General features: G+C 56.7%; 2 protein-coding genes and 1 long non-coding RNA gene across 8 annotated transcripts; 2 read left to right on the top strand and 1 right to left on the bottom strand.

Moving 5' to 3' along the window:
• Window positions 1–228: 228 nt before the first annotated feature.
• Window positions 229–5,488, top strand: DLK2 (delta like non-canonical Notch ligand 2). Of its 4 annotated transcripts, none has more exons than XM_070778026.1 (6): window positions 229–393; window positions 1,242–1,372; window positions 1,656–1,719; window positions 3,011–3,141; window positions 3,743–3,887; window positions 4,566–5,488. In XM_070778026.1, exons 2-6 carry the CDS (start codon window positions 1,297–1,299, stop codon window positions 5,299–5,301), a joined length of 1,152 nt encoding a protein of 383 aa, XP_070634127.1. In that variant the 5' UTR covers window positions 229–393; window positions 1,242–1,296; the 3' UTR covers window positions 5,302–5,488. The 4 variants fall into 4 exon arrangements, with proteins under 4 accessions (XP_070634127.1, XP_070634129.1, XP_070634128.1 ...); XM_070778028.1 differs by having other exon boundaries at window positions 229–403; XM_070778027.1 differs by lacking the exon at window positions 229–393 and adding an exon at window positions 516–782.
• Window positions 5,415–25,830, bottom strand: ABCC10 (ATP binding cassette subfamily C member 10). 3 transcript variants are annotated; one of them, XM_019986154.2, is made up of 22 exons: window positions 25,651–25,830; window positions 25,235–25,406; window positions 21,484–22,702; window positions 20,007–20,234; window positions 19,211–19,367; window positions 18,874–18,983; window positions 17,039–17,118; window positions 16,123–16,294; window positions 14,701–14,799; window positions 14,091–14,280; window positions 13,318–13,395; window positions 12,956–13,150; window positions 12,364–12,517; window positions 11,995–12,184; window positions 9,382–9,725; window positions 8,896–9,065; window positions 8,224–8,384; window positions 7,721–7,974; window positions 6,721–6,866; window positions 6,529–6,626; window positions 6,176–6,288; window positions 5,415–5,851 (listed from the first exon to the last, which is right to left on the bottom strand). In XM_019986154.2, exons 2-22 carry the CDS (start codon window positions 25,393–25,395, stop codon window positions 5,698–5,700), a joined length of 4,473 nt encoding a protein of 1,490 aa, XP_019841713.2. In that variant the 5' UTR covers window positions 25,396–25,406; window positions 25,651–25,830; the 3' UTR covers window positions 5,415–5,697. The 3 variants fall into 3 exon arrangements, 2 of the variants coding, with proteins under 2 accessions (XP_019841713.2, XP_019841714.2); XM_019986155.2 differs by lacking the exons at window positions 5,415–5,851; window positions 25,651–25,830 and adding an exon at window positions 5,873–6,043 and having other exon boundaries at window positions 25,235–25,630; XR_002183510.2 differs by lacking the exons at window positions 5,415–5,851; window positions 25,651–25,830 and having other exon boundaries at window positions 6,529–6,642; window positions 25,235–25,630.
• On the top strand, window positions 11,991–13,805 carry LOC139178955 (uncharacterized). The gene is made up of 2 exons (XR_011563389.1): window positions 11,991–12,123; window positions 12,277–13,805. It is a non-coding gene; the product is annotated as an uncharacterized lncRNA (long non-coding RNA).
• Window positions 25,831–26,334: the final 504 nt, after the last annotated feature.

Raw genomic sequence — 26,334 nt, 5'->3', positions numbered from 1 at the left:
GGGGGGGTGAGTGGGCCACGCTAATACCTAGGCAGGGAGCGACCCTGGAAGGCTGTTGATGGCCACGAGGGGAGAAAGAAGCGGACGGCGGGGAGGAGGAGAGTAGCAGACAGATTAAGCAGGTGATGTAGGATTTACAAATGGAGGAGGCGTGGGCTGGTGACAGGAGGAGGGCCGGGAGCGTCGTGTGCCCTGAGCGTGCGCGAGATTTATCTGAGAGGCGTGATGGGCGGCGGACTGGGGAGAGCAGAGGTGGGGCGCGGGGTGAGCTGCTCGGGTCGCGAAGGCGGAGATGCGAGATGGAGAATAACGGCTGCGCACACTTGGCCGACCCTTTACAGTCGGCTCCCATTTAGCCTCCCGTAATTTCCTCCTTTCAGCGGAGAGGGCGAGGTTCGGAGAGGTCGGGTGACTGCGGTGGGCGGGGGCCCAGGGGAGCGCGAGGCCCCGAGGAAGGGGTGACCGCTGGGGGTGGGGGCGCCGGGCGCGGGCGGGTGGGGGGCGGGCCGGCGGCGGCAGCCTGGGAGCGGAGCGGGGAGGCGGGCTCCGCCGGCACACGCCGCCCCTGGCAGGCGGCCTGAGCGCGTGCGAGGAGCCGCCGCAGCCGCTCCGGGTCGCCTCGAGGCCCAGATTCCCCAGCGCTCGGCTCGCATGGCAGCCGCCTGGGCGCCCGGCCACGCAACCCGCTAGGGGCGGCCCCGCGCCCCGGTCTGGCCCTTCGGCGGAGTCCGTCGGATCCCGCCTAGCTCTGCGCCCCGAGGCGCGCAGTCTCCCAGCCCGAGGTGAGGACCGCGGGACGAGCCGGGCTGAGGGCGCGCTGGGTATCCGAGGCCCCGCGCCGCGGCCGAGCCCAGCGCGGCGGAGACAGGAGGGGGACGTGGGGAGTCAGAAGCGGGAGCAGAGACTGCGCGCCGCCGGGTCCCCGTGTCGCCTCTCGGTGGTACCCCAGTACCCCTCCGTCCCGATTGCGTTCCCAGCCCCGGCCCTTCCCGCGTCCTGACCTCGCTCGCGCTGTCCATCCTTCACCTCCTTCCCACGTAGCCGGCTCCGCGTTTCTGTCTCCAATCCCCTCGCCTGCTCACACCTTCTTCGCCCCCGCCCTTTCGCTGCACTACTCCCCCCACCCTTTTTCTCCCGTCTGGACGCCCCTCTCCCCCTCGGCTCCTGTCACTCGGAACCAAACCGAAATCCTTGCCGCTATCTCCACGTCCGGCCGTCTCTCAACCCATGCCATCCCACAGGTGTCCGCACGTCCGGCGATCCATCCGTCTGTCCGTCCCAGGGCCGGCGCTGACCATGCCCGGCGGCTGCCGCTGCCTACATCTCGTTTGCCTGTTGTGCATCCTGGGGGCACCCGTAAAGCCTGCCAGAGGTGAGCGCTCCCCCGAGGGGATGTGGTCGCGGCCCTGTCCGGCCGTCCCTCGCTCGCACGTTGACCTCTGCCGGCCAGAGATGGCACTGCAAGCCGCTCCGACCGCGGGCTTGGCGACACCCAGGACTTACTTCCCTTTGGAATGCGATTAGTCTCTATTCTACCTTGCCCCAGAGCTGGGCCCCTCCAGTTACCGGGACCCTGCGTCCTTTCCCTGGCCCGGCATCTCAGGCAGCCGAACCCTGACCCCCGGGCTCACCCCTCCCACATCAATCTCTTGCAGGCAATGACTGCAGCTCCCTCTGTGACCTGGCTCACGGCTGCTGCGCGCCTGACGGCTCTTGCAGGTACCTCTCCTTGGAGCACGGTGGTCCCAAACCTCTTGCTCCCCATTTCCCAGGCCTCCATACTCACAACCGAGTCAAGCCCCAAGCTTGACCCAGAACGTCTAAGGCCCTCCCCATCCCTTCAAAGCCGTGGCACACAGGGCATATGGGCAGCCCGGCACCGTGCCCAACCCTTCCCTCTTCCTCTTTGCCTTGCCTCTCCTTTGCGTCTTCTAACTACGGCTCCCCACTTTACTCTCCCAAGTCTGATCCAGGAACTCTAAAACTTTCCTCTTCAAGATACCAGGAGAAAGATCTGAAGCTTAAGGGAGAGTGGAGAGTGGGAGCCATGAGGCAAGAGGGAGGAGATAAAGATAAGACAGACGGAGAATTGGCTCAGCCTGGAAAAGAAAGGCTTTGCCAGGGTTGCTGGGGAGATGGACTTGTTCAAGGGGGTCTTTCTTTGATGAATTTAAGTAACTGACACACTGGGGTAGGGGTCGGGTAAATCCTGCAGCAGGAGGAAAGTGTCTGGATGTAAAAACATGAGCTGACAGGCAAGCTGCTGGAGGGACTGGGGGTGTTGGGGACTCTCTGAAGCAGGCCTTGCCCTGGAATCAGCGTAGGAAGATGGTCCTGGTGACTTTTCAAGGTCACTCTTCTTTCGAAAATGTTTCTAAGCACCTCAGATATACCAGAAACGGTGCTAGGGGCACTTAACAGACATCATCTTAATGTCTTTTCTTTTTTAAAATGATTATTTTTGTTGTTGGCTGTGCAGAGTCTTCAGGCTGCACATGGACTTTCTCTAGTTGCCTCAAGTAGGGGCTACTCTTCATCGCAGTCCTCAGGCTTCTCACTGAGATGTCTTCTCTTGCTGGGGAGCACGGGCTCTAGGGTGCGTGGGCTCAGTTTGCGGCATATGGGCTTAGTTGCTCCTCATCATGTGGGATCTTCCTGGGCCAGGGATTGAACCTGTGTCCCCTTCATTGGCAGGTGGATTAACCAATGGACCACCAGGGAAGTCCCTCATCTTCATTTCTTCCTCAACCCACCCCTGCCAGGTGTCACCCCAGGTTACAGATGAGAAAACTGAGGCTTGGAAAGGTTAGACAGACTGCACAACCAGAACGGCAACACTGGTGCCTGGTGGCCTGGTGACCCGGTGCAGCTCTCTATCCACCCAGGATAGGCCTGCTTTCCCTTAGGGGCTGTCCTGTTTGTCTCCTGTTTCCTGGAAGCTCTGAGCTTGCCTCCCCCTGTCTTCACCTCCTTCTACCCAGAGCCCTGACCCTGTGCTTCCCCCCGTCAGGTGTGACCCAGGCTGGGAGGGGCTGCACTGTGAACGCTGTGTGAGAATGCCTGGCTGCCAGCACGGTACCTGCCACCAGCCCTGGCAGTGCATCTGTCACACTGGCTGGGCAGGCAAGTTCTGTGACAAAGGTAGGGGAGTAGAGAGGGCAGCTGTTGGACTGGGGGCCCCACGTGTCTTGGGAGGAACATCCATCCTTATTTATTGAGTGCCTTTTGTGTCTGGCTCAAACCCTCAAATATGTAGTATTTTATATACAGTCCATGGAAATCTCCAGGCCAGAATACTGGAGTGGGTAGCCTTTCCCTTCTCCACGGGATCTTCCCAACCCAGGAATCGAACCCGGGTCTCCCACATTGCAGGCGGATTCTTTACCAGCTGAGCCACAAGGGAAGCCTGTAGTATTTTATAGTTGTAGACTTTATACCTATCTGTTATCTGAACTGGTTCTCAACACAACCCTCTGTGGTAGGTAAGACACCTGCAGGAAACTGTCCTCATATCACAGATGAGGCAACTGAGATCCACAAATGAGATACAACTCACCCAAAGGCAAGTTGAGACACTGACAGGGCTAGGACCAGGCGCCTCCTGACTCCAAATGCAGTGTTGTTTTCCGCCCAGGTTGGGACTGTGTACGAGCCACCCCCACAGAGCTCTGGGTGGGGCCTGGGCAGGTCTGGGTGCCACGTGCGAGGGGCTGTCCCAGAGCCCTCCCGGTCTCCTCTGCAGATGAACACATCTGTACCACGCAGTCCCCCTGCCGGAACGGAGGCCAGTGCGTGTATGACGGGGGCGGTGAATACCACTGTGTGTGCCCACCAGGCTTCCACGGGCGTGATTGTGAGCGCAAGGCCGGACCCTGTGAGCAGGCAGGGTGAGTGCTGGCCCCCTGGTTAGGTGAGAATCTGGCGACAGAGGAGAAAGGACTGTGGAGGGGGGTGGCGGGGCAGTGTTAGGACTGAGGGTCTAAAGTCCCACATGGGGACACTCGAGGATAAAACCCCAGTCTGCCAGAGTATCCCAAGGGCTTCTCAGCTTTTTTGACACCATCTGAACCATTTCTCCAACGACAAAAATTGACAGGGGCTGGAGGTGTAACACATCACTGCGTGACTTCCCTGGTTGGGGAGGCTGTGGGCCTAGGACCCCCCTCATCCTCCCAGGAAAGCTGGCGTGCAGCCCCTGAAGTTGTCCCACACGGCAGACTAGGCCTCATGGTGAATGAGGAGACAGCCTGTGGGGCTGGATTTGTCCTCATTCCCGCCTCGGGTCTAAGGGTCTAAGAGGACACAAACAGTACACTCGCCTTGGTCTTGACTCTGGGTCAGGCCCTCTGCTACCTGCTTGACCTCGATCATCTCATTTAACCCTCACAACCTGGGAAGCCAGGTACTGCTCTGACCCCATTTTTAAAGGAGGCATTTGAGGCTCAGAGAGAGTGGCTCGAGGGGACAGAGCTAGAGAGGGGTGGTGGGAGCAGGGATCCGGATGTCGACCTGGTCTACCCTGCAGGTGGCAGTTGATAAAACACCCTCCCTGCCTCCCCCACCAGCTCCCCGTGCCGGAACGGTGGGCAGTGCCAGGACGACCAGGGCTTTGCCCTCAACTTCACCTGCCGCTGCCTGGCGGGCTTCATGGGTGCCCGCTGCGAGGTGAATGTGGATGACTGTCTGATGCGGCCCTGTGCTAACGGCGCCACGTGCCTGGACGGCATCAACCGCTTCTCCTGCCTCTGCCCCGAGGGCTTCACCGGGCGCTTCTGCACCATCAACCTGGATGACTGTGCCAGCCGCCCCTGCCAGAGAGGGGCCCGCTGTCGGGACCGGGTCCACGACTTTGACTGTCTCTGCCCCAGCGGCTATGGTGGCAAGACTTGTGAGCTAGTCTTACCGGTCCCGGGTCCTGCCGCCACAGCGGACAGCCCCCCAGGGCCCACCTTGGCTGTGCTTGTACCTGCCACGGGGCCCATCCCTCACAGCGCGGGCGCCGGGCTGCTGCGCATCTCCGTGAAGGAAGTGGTGCGGCGACAGGAAGCCGGGCTGGGCGAGCCCAGCCTGGTGGCCGTGGTGGTGTTTGGGGCCGTCACTGCCGCCCTGGTCCTGTCCACGGTGTTGCTGACCCTGAGGGCCTGGCGCCGGGGCTTCTGTCCCCCTGGACCCTGCTGCTACCCTGCCCCACACTACGCCCCAGCACGCCAGGACCAGGAGTGTCAGGTTAGCATGCTGCCCGCGGGGCTCCCTCTGCCGCCTGACCTGCCCCCCGAGCCTGGGAAGACCACCGCTCTGTGACAGAAGTGGGAGCTTTCTGGGCCCCTCCTTCACCTCCTAGGGCGCTTGGACTGGAGTGGCCCTTTCTCGCCACTCCTCAGCTGGGGTACACACACTGAGGGACCTCAGCCTCATGCCACAAATATTATTTTTTTAATACACAGAATGTAAAAATGGGAATTTTATCAAATAAAACAATGGACGTGTATGTGGGCTCCTTTGCCAGAAAAAGTCTGCCTGGAGTCCCAGATGCCAGAGCGCCAGAGCAGAGGCCTGCCTCTGGGGAAGCCACGGGACTCTGCCCGCACAAGGAGTGGCTTGTGAAGAGGAGCCCAGGGCGCCCTTTCCTCTCTGTGGAGGAGGGGGAGAGGTAGAGACATGGAGGAGTGTAAACCATCGGCAGTGGGGGCCGGGCCCTCACGGGGAGGAGCGCACTCCCCGCGGGCTGCTCTGCAACAGCTGCTGGAACAGCGAGTGGGGCTGAGTGCACAGGGCGGCAGGGGAGCCCAGCTCCGCCACCCTCCCTGCATGCAGCACCAGCACCCGGTCGGAGTTCAGGATCGTGTTGAGCCTGCACGGGAGGGAGTGGTCAATGCGGGGATGGAAGACAGCACCCTACAGAAGGCTGACCTCCTTTTCCTCCTCTTCCCCCCTGCACAGCGCCCCCCTGCCCCACAGGCTTCAGCCCCCGGGGCGGGCTCTGTGCTAGGGGAGGGGCTGCATGTTCCCTGAGACCGAGCACTCCAAGGAGCTTGGTGGAAGCCTAGAGAATGAGGAACTGAGAGTCACAGGGGTTGGAATTTCCGGAGCCCTGACTCCCGGGGTCCCTGAAAGGAAGCTGGGCTCTGGGTCCATGACACCCCTGATTTAGATTCTCACTCTGGATGCCACACACCTGTGGGCGATGGTCAGCACTGTCTTGTTGGCAAACCGTTTGCTGATGGTTTGCTGGAGTAGCTGGTCTGTCTTCTGGTCCACGCTTGCTGTGGCCTCGTCAATGCACAAGATCTGGAGTGTGTGGGGAGGGTTAGGGAGGAGAGTGGAGAAGAGGGTTAGCCGAGGCTGCTACCCAAGCCTCCAGCCCCCACCTCCTGGTCTGGCCCAGGCCAGCCCACGGCTCCCCACCTCCAGCTCTAAAAGGAAAATGAATTTGGTCCTTTGAGACCTCTCCTTAGTCTACTTCCTCAGCCCTCACCTGTCCCCTGCCTTCTTCCTGGCCCTCTCAAATGACCCTCCTTCTTGTCTTACCTTAGCATCTGTGAGGAGAGCCCTGGCCAGACACAGCAGCTGCCTCTGCCCCAGAGATAAGCGCCGGCCCCCCTCGCCCAGCTCACCATCCAGACCACCTGTGAAGCACAGCATCTTTACCCCAGGGTTCCAAGCCTCCTCCAGCCCCTCTCTGCTCACTCCTCCCACCACCACGAAGGACAGGACACTCACCCATAGACTCGATCGCCTCACTCAGGTGGCACTGCTCCAGTGCCTGCCATAGGGCCCCATCCTCATACAGACCCCGGGGGTCCAGGTTTTCCCGCACGGTCCCGCTGAACAAAAAGGGCTCCTGCGGGATGATCGCCAGCTGGGATCTGGAGGGACAGGGGTTGAGACTCGAGATGTGACCACTTCTGCTCCCAGCACAGGTCTCAGTTATAGGTCCAGCCCTTCAGGAGAGCGTGGGGTAAGACTTGATTAAAACCCCCATCCTGCTCCCTGCTTGGTCAGGCATGAACCTAGGATTGTGCTGGTGCTACGAGGAACACCAAGGAAACCAAAGGCCTGAGGGGCAAAAACAGAACAAGCATAAGCCAAACTGTGTGGCACTGATGCCAGTGTCGTGGGACAGGAGTGGATGGCAAGGAACGGCCAGAGAGTGTGACTGGGTAGGGCACGCGTCCAGCTTGAAAGCAGGCCTCAAATCGGGTCCTGAGGAGCTCTCTGGTCAAGCCATAAGGGGAGGCCGGCACAGGTTAGGAGAGAAGGGCCAGGGCCTGGGGTCAGTAATTGCTTGAGGATAGTGCTTCCCCCTACCTTTTCCCATGTCATGGAACTAAGAGAAAATGATAAGAGTAATGTGGTCGGGGGGATGTTTGGCTCCAGATGAGGCCACTTGTGGCCAGGGGCTACTGGCCCAGGTCACCAGCTGTCCCAAGCCCCAGGGCACGGCACCTGGGAGGCTCTGATTCAGGAGATAGTGACCAGTGGTCTAAAGTGGAAGGCATCGTGTGCTGGAAGTCCAAGCTGAAGCTGGGAAGGTGAAAGCCTTAAGGCCGCAGCTTTGAATCCAGGCCTGAGTGCAGGGAGCTCACTATTCTAGCCTGCTTGTCCCACCCTCTGTCTCACCACCTGATCCACCCTGGCTGCTGTATTTATATAAAGCCTTCCTGGCTGGGCCTTCCTCTCCCTGCCAGTGGCCGTGTCCCCTCTTCTCACTCCCCCACACCTGAGCTCGGCCAGCTCCAGCTGGCTGGTGTCCATGCCGTCCAGAAGCACTCGCCCAGAACTGGGCTCTAGCAGCCGGAAAAGCACCAACAACAGGGAAGACTTGCCGGAGCCCGTGCGGCCTACGATGCCCAGCTTCTCTCCAGGCTGCACGCGGAAGGTCACCCCATCCAGGGCGTTGGGCAGCCCTGGCCGGTACACCAGCACCACATTCTGGAACTCCACGCTCCCCTGGCTCAGCCAGCTGATGCCCAGCTGGTAGGGTCCGTGCATGGGAGAAGGCGGGAGACGGGTGAGACAGGGGGAAAGGGTGGAGGGACAGGTTGGAGAGTGGAAGGGAGGGACGGATGGTGTGAGAGGAGAGGTGGGGAGTTAGGAGGGATGGGGGATGGGCATGTAGAATGGGGAGATCACAAGGGACACTGCAGTGGAGAAAAGTTGGTGAGGGGCACAAGGAGAGGAACTGGGGGGCCTTCAGGGTGCCAGCACCCAGGCTGGGGCTACCTGTGGCCGCTGGCCCCGGGGCTCCTGGGGCAGGTCACAGGAGTACTCCTCCAGCCGCTCGACACTCACCAGCATGGCTTCTGTCTGTGTGAAGCTGCTCACTAACCCTGAGAGTAGGCCCGTCAGGGACAGGGCATAGGACAGCGACAGGCCCACCAGTCCTGGGGGAGGGGACAGAGGACAGAGCGCTAGGGGAGGCCTGGACACTGGGGTGCATGTAGGGAGGGGGTGGGCAGAATGGGCGAACCCTGAGCTGTGGACCGTGGGCATGTGAAGGAAGCTAGCACTGAAGCAAGAAGATGCAGGAGCCAGGCCAGGCCCACGGGAGGCTGGATGCAAGGCAGTGGGTGGGCCTGGAGAGGCTGCGCAGGGGGACGGGAGAAGGCAGGTGGACTGGGGTGGGGTACTAGGCGCTGAGGATGGGGCGAGCAGGCACGGGTGGTGATCAGAAGACCTGTTTAGCCCCAGATCCACCACCACCCGGCAAGGGACTCCTCGAGACTCAGCGTCCCCAACTCTGAAATGGGGGTCTTGAGAATGACAACATATCCTCACAGGGAACCCTGGTCAAGAGGTGAAAATCCTTGGCAGTAAAGGGAGATGTCATGGTAGTCAAGGGGGATGAGGAATAACAGGCTTCTGAGGTGAGACCGCAGGGCCCTGGGGTGGCACCTGGGTTGGCGAGGCCCTGCTGGTGCTGCACCAGAGCGATGCCCGCGATGGCGCTGACTACTGCGGCCCCCATGAGCTGTAGCCGGATGTCCAACCACTGCATCGTGGCACTGGCAGCAAACTGGCACCTCTGGTTGAGCTCCAGGAGTCTCTGGTTCTCCTCCTCAAACCTGGAGGAGGCCATGCTGTGGCTGCATTGGCCCGCCCAGACTTCCTCCCTGCAGGACACCCCCTCCTTGGCGCTGACCCGCACGCCCACAGGCCTTGCCTCAGGGCTATGGAGGAACCAGTGCACTCTTTCACGGGGGCCTTCTTGGCCTCACTAACCTGTTTTTTCCGTTTCCTTCCTCTCTCCCCTAGTGCCATCACCCACCTTTCTCTTCTCAGGAGACCTGAGATCCACCACCACCCCACCCCAACTTCACCCCCTCTGACCATCCCAGCATCTCACGCCTGTGGCTCTGGCTGGAAGAGGCACTCACACACCTGTAGGTGGCCCCGGCGGCCCGGAGCACAGGGAGGCCGGCCAAGGTGTCGGCCAGGTGGGTGTAGAGGGGAGACAGGCTGAGGCTGCCCAGGCGCCGCAGCTCCCGCGAGGAGGCCCTGTAGTGGCTCTGCACGCGATAGTAGATGATGCTCAGAGGCGGCAGCAGCAGCAGCAGCCAGGGCAGGCTGAAGCCCAGCACAGCCAGGAGCCCCAGCAGGCCTGCCGCGTTGGCCAGCAGGATGTTGAGGATGAAGGGCAGGCTGTCATCTGCACAGGCCACGTCAGAGGAGAAGCGGTTGAGGACCCGGCCCATGGGCGTGGAGTCGAAGAAAGTCACTGGAGCCTGGGAGAAGAGATGTGATTGGGCCAGGGTAGGACAAGGCAGAAAAGCCTCGGAGGCCACGCCCAGGGAAGGTGGGCTGGGGGGAGAGGCCCAAGGTAGAGAACAGGAAAGCAGTCAAGTGTTCCCAGAGTTCAGGGCACTGAGGAGGGGCTGGAAAAGCTTAGAACAATACCCCAGGGTGGGCATGATAGAGGCTGTCTGTCCCTCTGGCTGGTGGGGACCCTGAGGCTGTCTGTCCCTCTGGCTGGTGTCCCAGGCTGGCCACCCCCTACCTCTGTGCTGCTGCTGCTAAGTCGCTTCAGTTGTGTCCGACTCTGTGCAACCCCACAGACAGCCTCTTACCAGGCTCCTCTGTCCCTGGGATTCTCCAGGCAAGAATATTAGAGTGGGTTACCATTTCCTTCTCCAATGCATGAAAGTGAAAAGTGAAACTGAAGTCACTCAGTCGTGTCCAATTCTTAGCAACCTCATGGACTGCAGCCTACCAGGCTCCTTCGTCCATGGGATTTTCCAGGCAAGAGGACTGGAGTTGGGTGTCATTGCCTTCTCCACCTCTGTGCTACACATGCCTACTCCGCTTTCGAGGGCAGGGAGCTAATCCCATTCCAGAAGATGGAGACTTCAGGCCATGAGTACGATTTCGAGGTCAGGAAGAACACCCTGACTGCCCATGGCTGGACAGAGTGGTGAGGACAGCGGTCAAGTCAATGCTGTCTCATGGCAAGGGCTCAGGCTTTGGAGTCAGACTGCTCCTTGATTCCAGCCCTGCTGCTTACCAGATGTGAGACCCCGCCAAGGGGGTTTCCTCTCCTCAAGGCCCCCATCCCTCATCTCCAAAAGGGGGACGGTAATGGAACCACACATCCTGGAGCTGACTGCACAGGCAGTCAGAGGCTCAGGGGAGTCTGCCTTTCATGGAGCAGGGGCTCAGGAGCTATTTAGACTACTCATTACTGGGAGGTGCCGTCTCAAAGACAATCCTTTTCCTTTCCCTGCCTTCCCTGTCTCCCAACTCTCTGCCTTGACTGGGAGAACAGTCCTATCTTAAGGCAAGGAACTAGGTCAAAGGGACTTGCGAATGTCACCCCTAATGTCAGCTTATGATAAAATCAATTCCTTCACAGCCTGAAGATGTGGGCAGACAGTGGGCAGCTGCTCCCTGAGAAGCAAGGGAAAGACCCACACAGTCCTGGGTTCATGGCCACAGGACTCGCTTGCCCACGTCACAGGACTAGCTTGCCCAGGTCACATACACCCTCAGAGCCTGTTTCCTCATCTGTAGAAAGGGGATAACAGTATTCATTTCACAGGGTTATAAGGAGGCCCTAATAAGATACCAGACAAAAAAGAGCTTTGCAATAATAACAACATGGTTAATAATAATAATTGCTAATTGAGCACTCAGTATATGCCAGGCACTATGCTAAGTACTTTCCATGTACTGATGAATCCTCATAATGTACTATAGAGCAAGCAACAGACAATATACACACACAGCAACAGGCATGGATCTTAAAATGAGCTCTAAATAAAAACTGTAAGAAAAGAATGTCATTTATAAAACTGTTGCTGCTGCTGCTAAGTCGCTTCAGTCGTGTCCGACTCTGTGCAACCCCATAGATGGCAGCCCACCAGGCTCCTCTGTCCCTGGGATTCCCCAGGCAAGAACACTGGAGTGGGTTGCCATTCCTTCTCCAATGAATGAAAGTGAAAAGTGAAAGTGAAGCCTCCCAGTCGTGTCTGACTCTTCGCGACCCCATGGACTGCAGCCCTCCAGGCTCCTCTGCCCATGGGATTTTCCAGGCATTTATAAAACTACCTGGGCACAAAATATAGCCATTTTGTAAAAAGGCAAACAAAAAGATACATACTAAACATACCTCACAAGGTTGTTTATCAAGGAAAGGAGGGGAAATGGAAACAAGGTTTGCAGATAAAAAGAGATAGATCAATAAATAAAATGCAAAAGGGACCTCACGTGAACTAAGGGTGGTTAACTCAGTCCTCTGAGCTTGAAGTTCAACTGGAAGTGACTCAGGAAGAGTCTCTTCTCCTCATGTTACAGAGGAGAAAGCCATAGGCTTAAGTAACTGGGTTTGAACCCAGCAGCTGCTCTGCTCTCGTCTCTTCAGGTCTCAAGGTGTCAAGTGCTGCACCCATCTGAGAGGAGCTGATTTCTCCTGAGGACTGGGGGATGGGATGGGCCCCCTGATGGAGCCAGGTACTGGGAGGCCCCCCTGAGGCCACCTCCACCCTCCTATCACCTCACCATGAGGACTCGACCCAGGAGGCGGCGATGCAGGGTGGCGGCCGCTTGGAGGGTGCCTGCCGCGAAGAGCACGGCCCGGAGAAGGGTGCAGAGGGAGTTGACACCAGCGATGGTCGCGTACACAGTGAGGTAGAAACGGAGGTCTGAGGAGCCGTTGGGGGCAGCTTTGGGCAGTGGGAACACTGAGGTGCTGGGTGGTGGGGAGGGGGCTGTGGGTAACCAAAAGTGGGGCCACTCAGGGTTCCCTTCCCTGCCCCCACGCCACCTCTCCCCACCTTCCAGAAGACACAGGCCCTGTAACGCCAGCCCCCAGCTCACTCCCTGCCCAGGAACCAATGAGAGCCCCAGGCCTGGGGCCCAGCCACTCACCAGAGGCTCCCGGGGGAGAAGAGGAGCAGCTGGGCGGACAGCGGCCCCATGGAGCCCAGCCTGGTGGGGGCCAGCGCCTCCTGGGAGCTATTCTTGGCTGCCTTCAGCTCAGAGATCCAGTGGGAGAGCCACCAGTCGGCTGCGTTCCTGGTGGCTGGGGGATGGGAGAGAGAAAGCTGCCGGACAGACTCACCTTCCTCGTTCCATTCAGACACCCTGTTCTGCCCTCGACTCTGGTTTCTACCCTCCTTGGCCCCCAGCCCTCCCGACCTTGCCACCACCGTGTCCTCACTAGTGCACGCGTCTTTCCTGGGCCCATCACCCTTCGGCTCTGGGGAGAGCGTGATCTTGAATCTGCAGAATGGGAAGTCAGCCTTGCGGGCAGGTCAGAAGATGGCTACGGAGCCCACCCTCCCTGCCCCTCGCCAATCACCGGGACTCTCAGAATTAGGGATGTGCCTCTGGTCCCAGCTGCTGCCCACGCCTGGTGAGCCTCTGGGCTTTGTCACGATTAGCACAAGGTGAGGGGAGTGACAGGGACCTAGGCAACAGGGCTGGTAGGGGAATGAAGGCCTGCAGAGATGACTCCTACCTTGCATGAGGAGCAGAGAGAAGAGGATGGCAAGAGCCATGCCCCAGCCCACGGCCCTCCAGTACGCGCGGTACACATGGAAGGCCACGGCGCCCTCCTTCTTGCTTTCCTCCTGTCGCAGCTGGCCAGACGCGCTCTCCTCCACCTCCAGCCCCTCCTTTGTCTTCTTTGGGTTCTCCATGGATGAGGCTGTGGCTGCGAGGATCGGAGAGGTGGCAGGTTGTGTGGGGGTGGGAAATTCAGCTTATAGGATGATAGCCGAAAACCTCAGTGTTTTCAAGGGCAGGCAAGCTTCCTAGAAACCTGTCTCCACAAGCGTGGTGGGGAAGAGCAGACTCTTTCCTCTCACCCCCAGACCATACCTCGGTCAGACTCTTGTCCATCCTCAGCCCAGGCTCTGGGGGCAGCTTGTACCAATGGCAGGATCTCAGAGGGAGGCCCTGGAAGGCAGCAGGAGAGATTAGGAGGGGTCTACGTGTTTCTAAACCTGTCAGCCAGTCTACCTTCCATGCTCTTTGGAACCCCTACCTGACCTCCCCTAGCAGGCCTCTGCCCTGGACCCCCAGACCCTGAGCAGAACCATCAAGTTCGGCCCTCCCTCTGTGTCTGGATCAGCAGAGACAGAAAAGGTCCACCCCTGGGAAGACAGTTATGGCCACCTGTGAGCACCCAGTCCTCTCACTACCGCTGGGCTTTCTCCTCATACTTCCTGCAACTCCTAACACTGCCGGAGCTTCATTTCCTCCTGCTTCTATCTAGTGAACCTGCAGATGGTCACGTCCCTCTGGATAATAACCCATCAGAGTTTCCGTGTATCTGTTTTTAAATAAAATGACTATTCTAAACCTGACTCTCTCTTCTCTGAGGACATCAGACTGCCCTCAGAGATCCTGGGCCTCTAGGTTTCCCCAAGCCCCCAGTCCCAGATCCATGGCCCCTTTCCCTCCTCTCTCTGTCCTTCACACCAGTTCTGTGATGGCAGGAGAGGGCCTCCCGTCAGACAGAAGGATGAGGGGGACCCAGGACACACATGGGGCGGGTGGCTGAGTCTCCCCTTGGTGATCCATCTGTCGCACCCTGGCAGGTGGCTCCCTCACTCAGCCCGGCTCCCGCCCGGCCTGGTGGCCCACGTTACCGGCCCGGACAAGGCGCCCGGCCTCCAGCAGCAGCACCATGTCAGCCCGCTCCAGGTACTCGGTGCGGTGGGTGCACAGCAGCCGCGTGGTGTGGCTCAGCGCTCCCAGGATGCACCTGTGCAGCAGGTGGGTGGCCACGTCTGCATCCACGGCAGCCAGAGGGTCGTCGAGGAGATATAGCTCCTTTTCCTGGGGAGGGGGGTGGGGACACCTTGGGCACCAGGTCCTCTGGCCAGAACCCAGACCTCTCCAAGCATGTGATCTTGAGGCCGTCAGGCAGGAGGGTTGAGGGGAACTCTGGGGGCTACCCCTAAAGCAGTAAAGAAGGAAGTGAGACCAGAGGGTGGATTTGCCTCCAGTAAAGTGAGGCCAAATGCTCAACTGTGCTGGGTTCTAGTGCCTCAGGCCACATAATGCTTTCCAAAGGGTCTTTAATGCTGCCTTGAATCAGCAAAAGGAGGATGGGATGGCCAAAGGACCAATACCTTAGCAGCATGGAGGAGGGAGGGAAGAAACCGGATGCTGATGGAAATATCTCCACACCACCCCCCAAACCCCCAGCCAAGCTTCAGAGTCCTGAGGCTCCAGACACCTCTGTCTTCAACTTACCTGGTAGACAGCACGAGCCAGGGCAATGCGGGCCCGCTGTCCCCCGCTGAGGGTCACGCCTTTCTCCCCCACCTCCGTCTGGTCCCCAGCAGGCAGGATCTGACAGGACAGGCCTCCCAGTGTTGGTCAGTGAGCTCCCAGTACCTTCTGCCCCATTTCCCATCCCTCCATTGGGAAGAAATGGCGGGGGTGAGAGAGCCAGGGAGTTTGAGGAGACTGAACTTAACTTTGGGGTGTCGGAGCCAGAGGGGGCAAACCTCAACTCCAGCAACACCAAGCATTTGTTGGACACTTTCTATTTTTCTATTTTGGCCATCCCTTGTGGCATGAGAGATCTTAGTTCCCCAACCAGGGATCGAACCTGTGTCTCCTGCAGTAGAAGCACAGAGCCTTGAACACTGGACGGCCAGGGAACCCCCTGTTGAACACGTTCTATGTGCTGAGCAGTTTACATGCATCCTCTCACCCAACCCCACAGCAACCTTATGATGTTGATACTATCTCATTTCACAGGTAAGACCAAAGCTCAGGGTACATACGCTGTCCAAGGTCATTCCATAGCAAGTAAAGGGCAGGACACGAATGCAGATTCTTAACCACACGCACTACCCTGACTACAGGTAGTCACACTCACTACCCTGCCTTTTTCACAGGCAAGGATGAAGATGGGCAAATTCAAAGTGAAACTTCCCTAGGCTTTTAGAGGAGGAAGGTACCTGAACCTCCCTGTGGCCTGGGGAGTGGTCTCCTTTGCTAAGGGGTCCTCATGCCAGAGGAAACACTTGTGGTCCACCAGACAGTGGCTTCCCTGAGGGAAAAGCTTTGTGATTCACCTCTTAGCACTCAGAGCAGTTCCCTGCACCCAGGAGACATGCGAGAAATGTCTCCAAGGTAGAAGCAAATGAGAAGTGGACAGAGGATGTCCCACGGTCAGTCAAAGGTCTTCCTTTCCAGGGATGTTCCACATCTACCTGGACAGGGTGGTGCTGACTACAGTCCTGCCGGGGAAAAGTCAGGGGACAAAGCTGGACTCTCATTCCCCCTAAATTCAGCATTCTGGATGTAGGGATTCTAGTGCCTTGCCAGACTTCTCTAGAATGACCTTGACTCTTCCAGGAGGAGGTGGGGGAAGGCCTCTTGAATCAGAACCATTAGCCAGATCTACAGAGAGCTAAACCTCATGGGAAACCCGCCCATAGTCTCAGAGACCCTCAGAGTTCCCCCGGCTGCTGTGTGGAGCACCTGGTCACCAGCCCCCACCCTTGCCAGGTGCTGCGCAGACGTGGGACACTCTGCGAGGACCATAGCCTGGCGGCCAGTCCTGGGTAAATGACGCCTGAGCACAAGCAACCCCTTCCCAGAGAAGCAAGTCTCTGACCTGCGGTGTCAGGGACATGGGGAAGCGGGTGGCCAGGCACTCACACTGAGGTCCTCATCGAGGGCGCAGGCCTCTAGCACTTCCTTGTACAGCTGGGCGTCAAACGTCTTCCCAAAGAGAATGTTGTCTCGGATGGTGGCAAACTGGATCCAGGGTTCCTGGGTGGCCAGGCCGAAGCCTTTGGACAGCCCCCACACTGCCACCTGCCCTCGGAGCCTGCAGAGACCAAGGCCAGCAGTGTGGGGGGCCGGCTCCCTGCTGGTCCCCTCCCGGCCCAGCCCCTGCCTCTCAGAAGCCTCTCCTGATGGCTGTCTTTTGCACGGGGGCCCCCTTCACGTCACATGACTCTCTAGATTGGCAGCCACTGAGATCAAGGGGTCCTGAGGAGGCTGGAGGCCCCCTGTGGACCGGTAGGGCAGAAATTGCTCTTTGACTGCAGTCAAAGAGCTGTCAAGGTCAAGGTGCTCAGAAAAGAGTGTGGCCAGCGCCCCGCACGCGTTCACTCTCACAGTGAAACAAGTAGGCCCTCGCTCACTCCTGTTCCTCTCTGGACCCCTTCCTACACACTCTCTGAGAGCAGCTGATGTAAGGTGTTTCCATTTATTCCTTCACTCACTGTTACAGTACTTCTAACACTCTGCAGTGATGGTTATGCTGCTGCTGCTGCTAAGTCACTTCAGTCATGTCTGACTGTGCGACCCCATAGACAGCAGCCCACCAGGCTTCTCCGTGCCTGGGATTCTCCAGGAAAGAACACTGGAGTGGGTTGCCATTGCCTTCTCCAGTGATGGTTATGAGAACCTACTCTCGACTGCCTTTCCCTTTCCAGACTGGAAACTCTCCCAAGAAAGGGACCAGGTCTTGCTCATCTGGGCATCTCTGGCCCCTAAAACGTAGCAGGGGCCAGGGAGGCGCTGGCAAAGGGCAGAACTAAGGACGGGGGTGCCAGCACTTGCTTACCTGTGCAGCTCTCCGGTGATGGCAGCCAGCAGCGAGCTTTTCCCGCAGCCCACCTTCCCCACGATGCCCACCAGCATTCCCTGCGAGGAAGCCACATGCATGAGTGTCAGGCCTCTGTCCAGAGGTCCTGGGCTGCCAGTCACCGCATGGAGGCTTCTCTCTAGGCCCCAGTTAAGCCTGAGGGGAAAGATTTCCCCGGCCCACAGACTGAGGTGTGCCTCAGTGATTGATGCGATGCTGGCCCCAGGGGAGCAGGGTGTTTTATTCTCCACTCAGAGAAGCATCAGTTTCACTGTGTGAAGAGCCTCTGGAGAGGAACAGTGTGCCAGAGAGATGGGAGGAAAATTGCCCTTGAACTTTCCAGGAAAGCACTGAGACAGGCAACTCAGGATGGGTACAGGGGAAGGAAGGACTGCAGGCTTTGGGGCCTGCATAATGGGCTTGCTAAGCCCACCTGCAGCCAGACTTCTAAAGGCTCAGGGCAAAAAGCAATGTTTACACAGATGCCCATTTCTGTGACCTGCAGTTTAAATTTTTCTGTGCTCCCTTCCTTGCTTGGCTGTAACATACATTCGTGGAGCTATCCGTGTGTATGTCTGTATGTTCAGTCATCTCCCCCTCTTTGGGATCCCATGGACTGTAGCCTGCCAGGCTTCTTTGTCAGTGGGATTTCCCAGGCAAGAATACTGGAGTGGGTTCACAAAGGAAAAAATTCCTTCTCTAGAAAAAAGGCGGGATCCTAGCAGCTGTCTGTGGTGCCCCACCCTGGCAGCCAGGGTGAGCCTGTCTTTGAGTGGCTACCAGACCAATCTGAGACCTATCCCTGGGAACCCCCCTCCTTCTGTCCAGGGCCTGTAAGTGGAAGGGCTCTCTGCAGGTCTACTTCTGTTTGGGGGAGAGCAGATCCACAGAGAGGGAAGGAGGCAGATCTAGAAGGAGCAAACAGAAGGACCAGCTTGGCAAGTCGAGGCCTGGCTCCGAGCTGCTGCCGAGATCTGTCCAGGCGCTTGACTGTGGATTTTGCAATTCATCTCTATATCCATCTTACTAATTCTTGTTGGCTTAAGCTAGCTCCAGCGGGTTTCTATGACTTAAGTCCAAAAAAGCCCCAACTGACACGTTAGTAAAATTCCTTTGAAAAATTCCAGCCTTGTCTTGCCTGAACTAAGACGAAAAACAAAACATGTAGCCCAAGCCAGAAATGTGAGCCAAATGTGGTTGAGGCGGTTCAGGAACCGCTGGAGAACACCGGGTTGAGCTGTGGGGCAAAGGGTTGGACACAGGTCAGGGGAGAGTGAAAACTTAGGACTTGGTGAGCAGGAGTTGCCGTCTTGCCAGGAACGTTCTTACAAGTGCTCCTTTGACGATGTGTGCCCCGGTGTGAGTCACAGGGTGTGATGCCTTTTCACCAGCCTAAACAGAGGATTATCTAAACCATTTGCAACATCCTTCTGAGAAGGGGCTGCTGGGGCTCCCCAGCCTGGGGAAGATGCTGGACAAGTTATGGGGTCTGTTCTGAACTCGACAGCCCCTGCAGGACAGAGAGAGATAAATGCAATTGCTGGTCTGGACTAGGTGGACATGAGCGGTCTGGTGCCCAGGGATGGATGTGACAGCTCTGAAGCAGCTAAGTGTTAGAAAAATGACATCCTGAGATAAAATCTCATCACCTCTCCAATTCAAGCCTGCCCACCAAAACCTCTCTGGTCTTCCCCTTGGTAATAAGAGCCACAGGGACTGGCTGCTATGACTGGCTCTGTCCTTGTCTATCCGTCACTGAGCTTCCCTGTCTTTCTTTAGTCTGGAGACTCTCCTAGGGCGTTTGACCAACGAACCTTTTTCACTTCGAGGTGACTGATGAAGGTCTCCTGGCTGGTTCCAACTGGGTCCCAGGAGAACAGAGCTTCGTGTAGCTCCAGGGCTGTAGATGGCTCTGTTGGGGGATCTGTACAAGGAAGAAGCCACTTACCTTGGGCTTCTAGTCCACAACGTACCTGCCCAGGGATAGTTTGGCCTCAGTCTTGGTCTGAGGATTCACCCCGGGGAAATGACCACCTGCCCCACCTAGACTCTTCTCCTCTGGCTTCTCTTGGCAGCATCTGTGTACCACAACTGAGGGGCTACAGATCTCTGCTCCCCTGTGCCAGGTTCTGTCCACTAGCTTCCCATTACCTGGGCTGTAGTAGGCCTGGGGGTCATGGTTGGGAAGGTCGAGGAAACGCTGGATCCGGTCCAGGGACACTTTGGCCTCAAGGAGGCCATTGATCACCCAAGGGAAGTTGTTGAGGGGAAGAATGAGCATGCGCACCAATGCCAGGGCGGTGAACACCTAAGTGGGGTCAGAGGTGGGGGGGGGAGGGGTTGAAGCATCACCTAAAGCTTAGGAATTATCTGAAGGCCTGCTCTATAGGTGGCCCTGCAAACAGGTCTGTGGAGGGGAGAACAGGCAGCAACAGAACTGAGGGCTTAGCTGGCTGATATTTGGGTTATAGATGGTAGAGGTGGCCACTCCAAGAATATCAGAAATCCCAGATATCCTCCAGGGACCCAGGTCACTCCCTGATAAACACACATGCCCAACTCACGCTCATGAGACCTTCTCAGAATTTCTAAGGGGCAACATCTCCTGGCTAGACCCAGCATTCGATCCATCCTGCACAGGATCATGAGTTTTCCCCCCAGGGCCATCAGAATGAGGCTAAGGGGACCTAACCAGAAGTTGGGGAGGAAGAGGTGGGGAAAAGAAGTAATTCCTTCGCAGAGGGAAGGGTCATATATCCGAGGCCCCAGATGAAAGGTCCCTTCAGAGAACTTTCCTTCAGTAGGGGAAGAAGGCAGACAGGGACCCTCCACTCCTCCTTCCCAGCAGCACGAGGGCCCTGGCCCACCCCCCACTGCATTGCAGTCTCTCTGCTGCTGCTTCCGTCTCACATCTCCCTGCAGCCATCCCCCCATTTCTGGCCCTCACCTTGGTGGCAGTGAGCTGGTGCCCCATGAGGACATAGGTGATAAAGATGACAATGGAGATGACGACCGGCAGGGCAGCCCAGAGGTACACACAGGCTGCATCCAGGTACTTGATGACCCGGAGTCGCCCCAGCTCTCGAGCTCGGCAGGCCTCCACGCGGGTCCCCAGCGCCTGCTCCCACCCGAAGAACTTGATGACACGCATGCCACTCAGCAGCTCTGTCACGAGCTAGGGACAGGGACAAGAGAGCAGTGAGAAGTGGAGATGCTGCTCACGTGCGTTCTCCTCTGCCCAGCCTCCCCCAGGCTCCTGGCACGGGATGTCAAGGACTTGGAGCTCCCCTATGCCCCAGCTGGGGGCAGGCTGGAGCTGGAATCCCCCACCTTCTTAGAAGATGAAGTGGTGGAAAGTACAGGGGCAGTGGGGGGAGGTCACCACACTGGGGTAAAAGCACTCCATCCATTAGATGAGGGACAAAGAACCATTCCCAAAGCCAGAAGATGTGGGTTTCAGGGGCTGATCAACAGCTTGGGTATAGGAACCATTTCTGTAGAAGTACACACCACAGCCCAGGGTTGGGCAGGCTGATAGACCCAAGTAAGATAGGCTAGGGCCAGAGAAGCTCCTTGGATCCTAACATTCAAACATCTCCAGACTGCAAGCCAGGGAGGCACTGGGAGCCTTCCAAGGAGGCCCTAGAGACTGGTCAGTAGCTGTCATGGGTAGGGAAAAAGACCATGCCATACCAGCTATCAGGGACACCCCCTCACCATTAGCACTTGGAGCTATGCCAGTGAGAGATGGACAACTATGCTATATGGACCCAAAGCCCATCATCCCCTCTGAAAAGGTACCACAATCACTGTACATTCCAGAACTGACTCAGCCAGACCCTCACACCTAGAGTTGGCCCAGGCAGAGGAGACAGCTGCTCCTTTCCCCATAGCCCATCCCGAAGAGGCAGCTGGGGTTCTCCTAGGCCTCCACATGCGGCTATGGGGCACTCCATACCTGAGATGAGGAGGAGGCTGGAGACTTGGATCCTGGCTCTAACACTAAAATCCCATTTGGGCCCAGACAGCTCAGTTCCCACCTCTCTCAGGGTTGCAATTAGGGCTGCAGAAGCTAATACTATATTACTAACAGGCCACATTAACTTAGTGTTTACTTTGTAACTGGCACTGTGATGAGCAGCATCTTGCACGATCCTCCCAACTGTGCTATGAGGCAAGCTATGATTACCCTCATTTCACAGATGAGGAAACGGGAGTCTCAATGAGGTGAAGTGACTTGTCTGATGTGATTGAACTAGTAAGTGGTAGAATCAGGATGTGAACCCCATCTGTCTTTCTCTAGTCTGAGCTCCTAACTTTTAGAGCACACACTCACTCTCTCAGGTACTGTGCATGGGAGACCTGGGCACCAGAAGGCTGGGTGGGGTCTCTGGATGGCTGAGGGACCCCAGGCAGCCCCTCACCTTAACTCGTGCGTCTTTGTGCTGTAGCATCTCCTGGTTGCTGGCCATGATGCGGGTGGCAATCACTTTGTTGACGGGTACCAGCAGCAGTGCCAGGATCAGACCACCCACGAAGGCCACACCCACCTGCTGGTGCAGCAGATAGAGGGTGATGGCCAGTTGCAGGGGCAGGCCCCAGGCCTCATGAAAGCTCCCAGCAAAGTTGAGCAGCCGCTCAGAGTCAGTGCCTAGTAAGTTCAGGACCTCCCCGGCAGGAGGGCGTCTGGGCCCCAGTTGTAAAGCCTTTCGGTACAGGATGTTCAGCACAGCACCCCGTGCCTGAAGAGCCACCTTCCGAACCTCATACCCATACTGATTCTGCAGCACAGCTCCCAGAACAGCTCCTCCGGTAAGCCCCAGGGCATATAGCAGGCCGTGGCTTAGTGGCTCTCGCCCCTCCTCCAGGAAGCCCACCAGGAGGGACAGCAACAAGGGCCCTGAGAACCCCAGCATGGTCCCCACCAACTTGAGCAGCCCAAGAGCCAGGTAGCAGTGCCCAAAGGCCCCATGCAGGGTCCTCCACAGCCGGGCCCCCTCCTGCCATTGCGCCTGGAAGACACGGGCTAGGTAGGTTGGGTGCAGCCTGTGGGGGAGGCGGCAAGTGTCCTGGGGCTGCCGGAGCTCTCCCCGGGCCCCGCGGGCCAGCAACGGTGCCAGCCAGGCGTAGGAAAAGCGGGACAGCCAGCTCTCCCCATCTTCAGCCACCTCGGGCTCCTGGCCCTCAGAGAGGAGGGGCTCATGGGCCCAGGGTTCCCGTGGCTGCCCAGGGACTGCCCAGCCCAGTCCATAGGCCAAGAGAGCAGCCAGCTGCAGGATGAGGAGACACAGGCGGGAGAGGGGCCCTGCGAGAAGTGGAGGCAGGAGTGTGCCTCGCTGGCAGTGCCACAGCAGGGTCAGCACCAGGGCCGGGGCTGGCAGGAAGGCAGCCAGAGCCAAGGCCAGGGGCCCCCGGGAGTGGCCATATGGGGTATGAGCCAACACCCACAGGGCCAGGCTGTGGCTGATCCAGGCCATAGCCGCCACGCCCCCTGCCAGCACCTCGAGCCCTGTGGGCCCTGGGCCTGCCCCTGGTGGCAAAATGACTGGAAGCAGGTCGAGCAGTGGAAAGACGGCGAGCAGGACAGAGGCTGTGAGTCGGAGGCGCCAGCCGGGACTGCAGCGTGGAGTGTAATCTGGATACCTGGGGACAAAGGGGGGAAAGAGAAAAGAAGGCACATCACAGCTGACTTAGGGCCCAGAGAGACCTCCAGCAACTCACTCACGGAGGGAATCAATTCCCTTTCCTGCCTTGTATACCTTATTTTCATCCCATTTTATCCTGGAACTCATGGTCTTTTCTCCCAGGAAATCTTCCTGGATTAACCTAATCCATTTTCTCATTTCTCTACCATTTCTGATCATTCTTTCACCACAGAAATAAAAACAGTTCTGAGTTAAGGTTGTACTGAACATGAAGACCCTAATTATAAAACAAACAAATAAAACACACACACACACCTCACCTCAACCTAAATTTCCTACAGATAACCTCTAAGGGGTGAGTTTTCACTTTTACAAAATTATCTACTCAAAAGAGCCCTTTTGCAGCCATGAAATTAAAAGACGCTTGCTCCTTGGAAGAAAAACTATGACAAACCTAGACAACGTATAAAAAAGCAGAGATATCACTTTGCCCACAAAGGTCTGTCTAGTCAAAGCTATGGTTTTTCCAGTAGTCATGTATGGATGTGAGAGTTGGACTGTAAAGAAAGCTGAGTGCCGAAGAATTGATGCTTTTGAACTGCGGTGTTGGAAAAGACTCTTGAGAGTCCCTTGGACAAGAAGGGGATCAAACCAGTCCATCCTAAGGAAATCAGTCCTGAATATTCATTGGAAGGACTGATGCTGATGCTGAAGCTCTAATACTTTGGCCACCTGATGCGAAGAGCCGACTCACTGGAAAAGACCCTGATGCTGGGAAAGACTGAAGGCAGGAGGAGAAGGGGATGACAGAGGATGAGATGGTTGGATGGCATCACCGACTTGATGGACGTGGTTTGAGCAAGCTCCAGGAGTTGGTGATGGACAGGGAAGCCTGGCATGCTGCAGTCCATGGGTCGCAAAGAGTCAGACATGACTGAGCAACTCAACTTAACTGAAAAAGAGCCCTTAAATTCACCTGAAGCACTATTAGATGAATAAAAATTTGACTTACACACAGCCTCTATACTCTATTAGTATAGCTTAAACTTGCTGAAGCCTCAGGATATTCCACTCTCTGTCTCTCTAATGGTTGTAGAAAATGGTGTGGATCATTTTTACAGCTCCATTAGCTGAAGAAAAACATCTTTTGAGTTTTGTCTGTATCTTCTTGGTTTGCAAAAAATGTTTTTAATAAACAAAAGAGTGAACTATTTGCATTAAAAAAACACTCCCTTTGTTGTTGGCAGGGCTGGGTGACTGAAAGTTTTAATTGTAGAGTGAAATGTTTGGAGTTTCCTTTAAAAAGTCCAGTGATCACAGTTATACAAAAGGGTTTATATTTGAGTTAAAGTCAATCTTTCATAATTCTATTTCTTAAGATGCGGGGACAGAATAAGAAACATTGTGAGCCCTTGGAGGCTGGTACACTGGCTCCAAGCCTGGTCATTAACCAGGTTTATGAACATGGGCAAGCCGCTTCTCTGCATCTCATTTTTCTCATCAGCACAGTGAGCAGTAAGGAGTCTGGACCCAAAGCCCTCTGAGATTCTTTTCTGTCTGAGATTCTGGATCTCTCTTACCCATTTGAGCAACTTGCAAAGAGTCTGTTAGGTGAAGTGAGATAAACATAATTTCTATGGATTACATATTGGTCTTTCTTGCCTTTTCCTTACACCGTGAGTTCTGAAGGGACTATGCCCATTTTAAAAAGATACTTGTCTCAGCACAGTCGGTCTCCCTCTGTGCCATCTCCAGACTTTTGTCTCTGCATAAGGGACAAATCAGGATTCCTCCAAGACCAAACAGATCTGAAGCTACCCAAGGAAGGGATTCGCCATCCCTGTAACTCATCTTAAGTAAGGACGCATTTGTCCGTTGGACTAGACAAGTTAGACTTTCCTCCTGCCTTAATCAGTAGCCAGAGTGAGATTAATTTTACCATATCCAGCTATACAGGAACTAAGCACAAAATCAAGGTGAGTTCAGCACCTGCATCTTATAGCCCCAAATGGAGGAAGGATTAAGGTTCTAATTTTGCTCTTCTCTTCTACCTACCACTTCCTCTCCAGATGAGTACCTATGCTTTTCTTGGCCTAGAAACACTGAAGTTTCCTAGATGGCAGGGGTGAGAAACTGGTCTAACAACTTCAGCACACATTAACCTTTTTGGCTTAAAAACACTGTTCACCCACTTTCGTCTCCAATTCGTGACAACTGTGGTTGGGCATCTGAAAATCTACAAAAGTGATAATTGCTACCATGCATTGGGCCTTTAAAAATGTGCCAGACTCTGCACTATATACTTAAATGCATTATCTAATTTAAGTTTCTTAACAGTGCTATGAGGCGCAGGGAAAACAGGTTAACTTGCCCTCAAACAGACACAATGCTGCAAAGTGGTAATGCCCACATTTTATTCTCCTTTTTCCCTAGAGATCTCACTATTTCGGTTACACTTCCGCGGAGACGTGGGTTTCGAGTGAAGTCTGCAGGCACATACGGACAGATGTCTGCACCTGTCTCTACTCACCTCGGGTGGCCCCAGTGGCAAGCACTGAGCACGGCCAGGAGCGCGTGGGGCAGGGCGCTGAGCACCAGCTGTGTGAAGCAGTGGCCGGTGGTGTCCCCCTCCCACACCGGGAGCGGCTGCAACGCGCTGGTGCCGCACAACCGGGCCAGGAACCTCTCCATCGAGGCCTCACCTGCGGGGAGAGCAGAGGGTGGAAGGAGGGAAGGTCCCTTCCAGAAGGAGGGAAATCCGCGTTCCCAAGGACCCAGGCTGGGAACCTGCACCCGAGGGGGCGGGACGCCGACCAGGAAGCGGGGTGGAGCCAGAGTGACAGCGCGACCCCTGACGGACCTCGCCGCCTCCAACCCCGCCCACGAACCCCCGGGACCTTCCCTTGCTTCAGTCTGGAATCTGGACTCCGGCAGTTCTTGCGTTACCTCAGCGGTAGAAAGCGAGTTGCTTTGGCTCCCAGAAGCTGGCGGCTTTCTGTACTGGTCCGCTAGCGGGGTTCCGCTTTTCACCACTCCTTGTGTCCCCATCCCCAGAGATCCGGAACGTTTAACTTGAGAAAGCTGTTTTCCACCGGATCCTGAAATCCCGAACACTGGTGGAAGCGAAAGAGCCTGCGGCCGACGTGGGACCCTGTCCAGGCTCGCTTGGCACCCCCTAGAGGCGGGATGACCTTCGAAAGTGCGCACCGACCTTCCCATTCTCAGGGCTTCTGTGCGCGTGCGCCCCACTTTCTGTGGTGTTCTCTGTAACGAGGCGCAATGATGCAGGTCTCACGGTTATACTGCTGTTTACGTGCGCTTCTGCTGCCTCACTTGCAAATGGACTGATCTCAGCTCTAGTGCAGCGTCAGCCATACTCTCTCACTTGGAGTACTCGCTCCCATCTGTTTACTGTTTACTAGCAGGCACATGCATTTCATAGTAATTCTGAAAGCTTCCAGCCATGCGAAGCTAGACGGGCGAGCTACGTGCCACTTTTTGTTGTTGTTTAGTCCCTAAGTCGTGTGCGACTCTTCGCGACACTATGAACTGTAGCCTTCCAGGCCCCTCAGTCCGTGGGATTTCCCAGGCAAGAATACTGGAGTGGGTTGCCATTTCCTTCCCCAGGGG

Source organism: Bos indicus, chromosome 23, assembly GCF_029378745.1.
Source record: "Bos indicus isolate NIAB-ARS_2022 breed Sahiwal x Tharparkar chromosome 23, NIAB-ARS_B.indTharparkar_mat_pri_1.0, whole genome shotgun sequence".
NCBI classification, from domain to species: domain Eukaryota; kingdom Metazoa; phylum Chordata; class Mammalia; order Artiodactyla; family Bovidae; genus Bos; species Bos indicus.
Note: the sequence above shows the minus strand (reverse complement) of the source record. Positions and strands in the feature narration are given on the sequence as shown.

Coding starts and splice junctions, on each gene's coding strand:
- DLK2 (XM_070778026.1), top strand. CDS start 1,297: ATGCCCGGCGGCTGCCGCTGCCTACATCTCGTTTGCCTGTTGTGCATC. Junction 1,373..1,655: donor ACCCGTAAAGCCTGCCAGAG/GTGAGCGCTCCC, acceptor AATCTCTTGCAG/GCAATGACTGCAGCTCCCTC. Junction 3,888..4,565: donor GGACCCTGTGAGCAGGCAGG/GTGAGTGCTGGC, acceptor CTCCCCCACCAG/CTCCCCGTGCCGGAACGGTG.
- ABCC10 (XM_019986154.2), bottom strand. CDS start 25,395: ATGGAGAGGTTCCTGGCCCGGTTGTGCGGCACCAGCGCGTTGCAGCCG. Junction 13,396..14,090: donor CGGGCGCCTTGTCCGGGCCG/GTAACGTGGGCC, acceptor GCTGCCTTCCAG/GGCCTCCCTCTGAGATCCTG. Junction 6,289..6,528: donor CTCTCCTCACAGATGCTAAG/GTAAGACAAGAA, acceptor CACACACTCCAG/ATCTTGTGCATTGACGAGGC.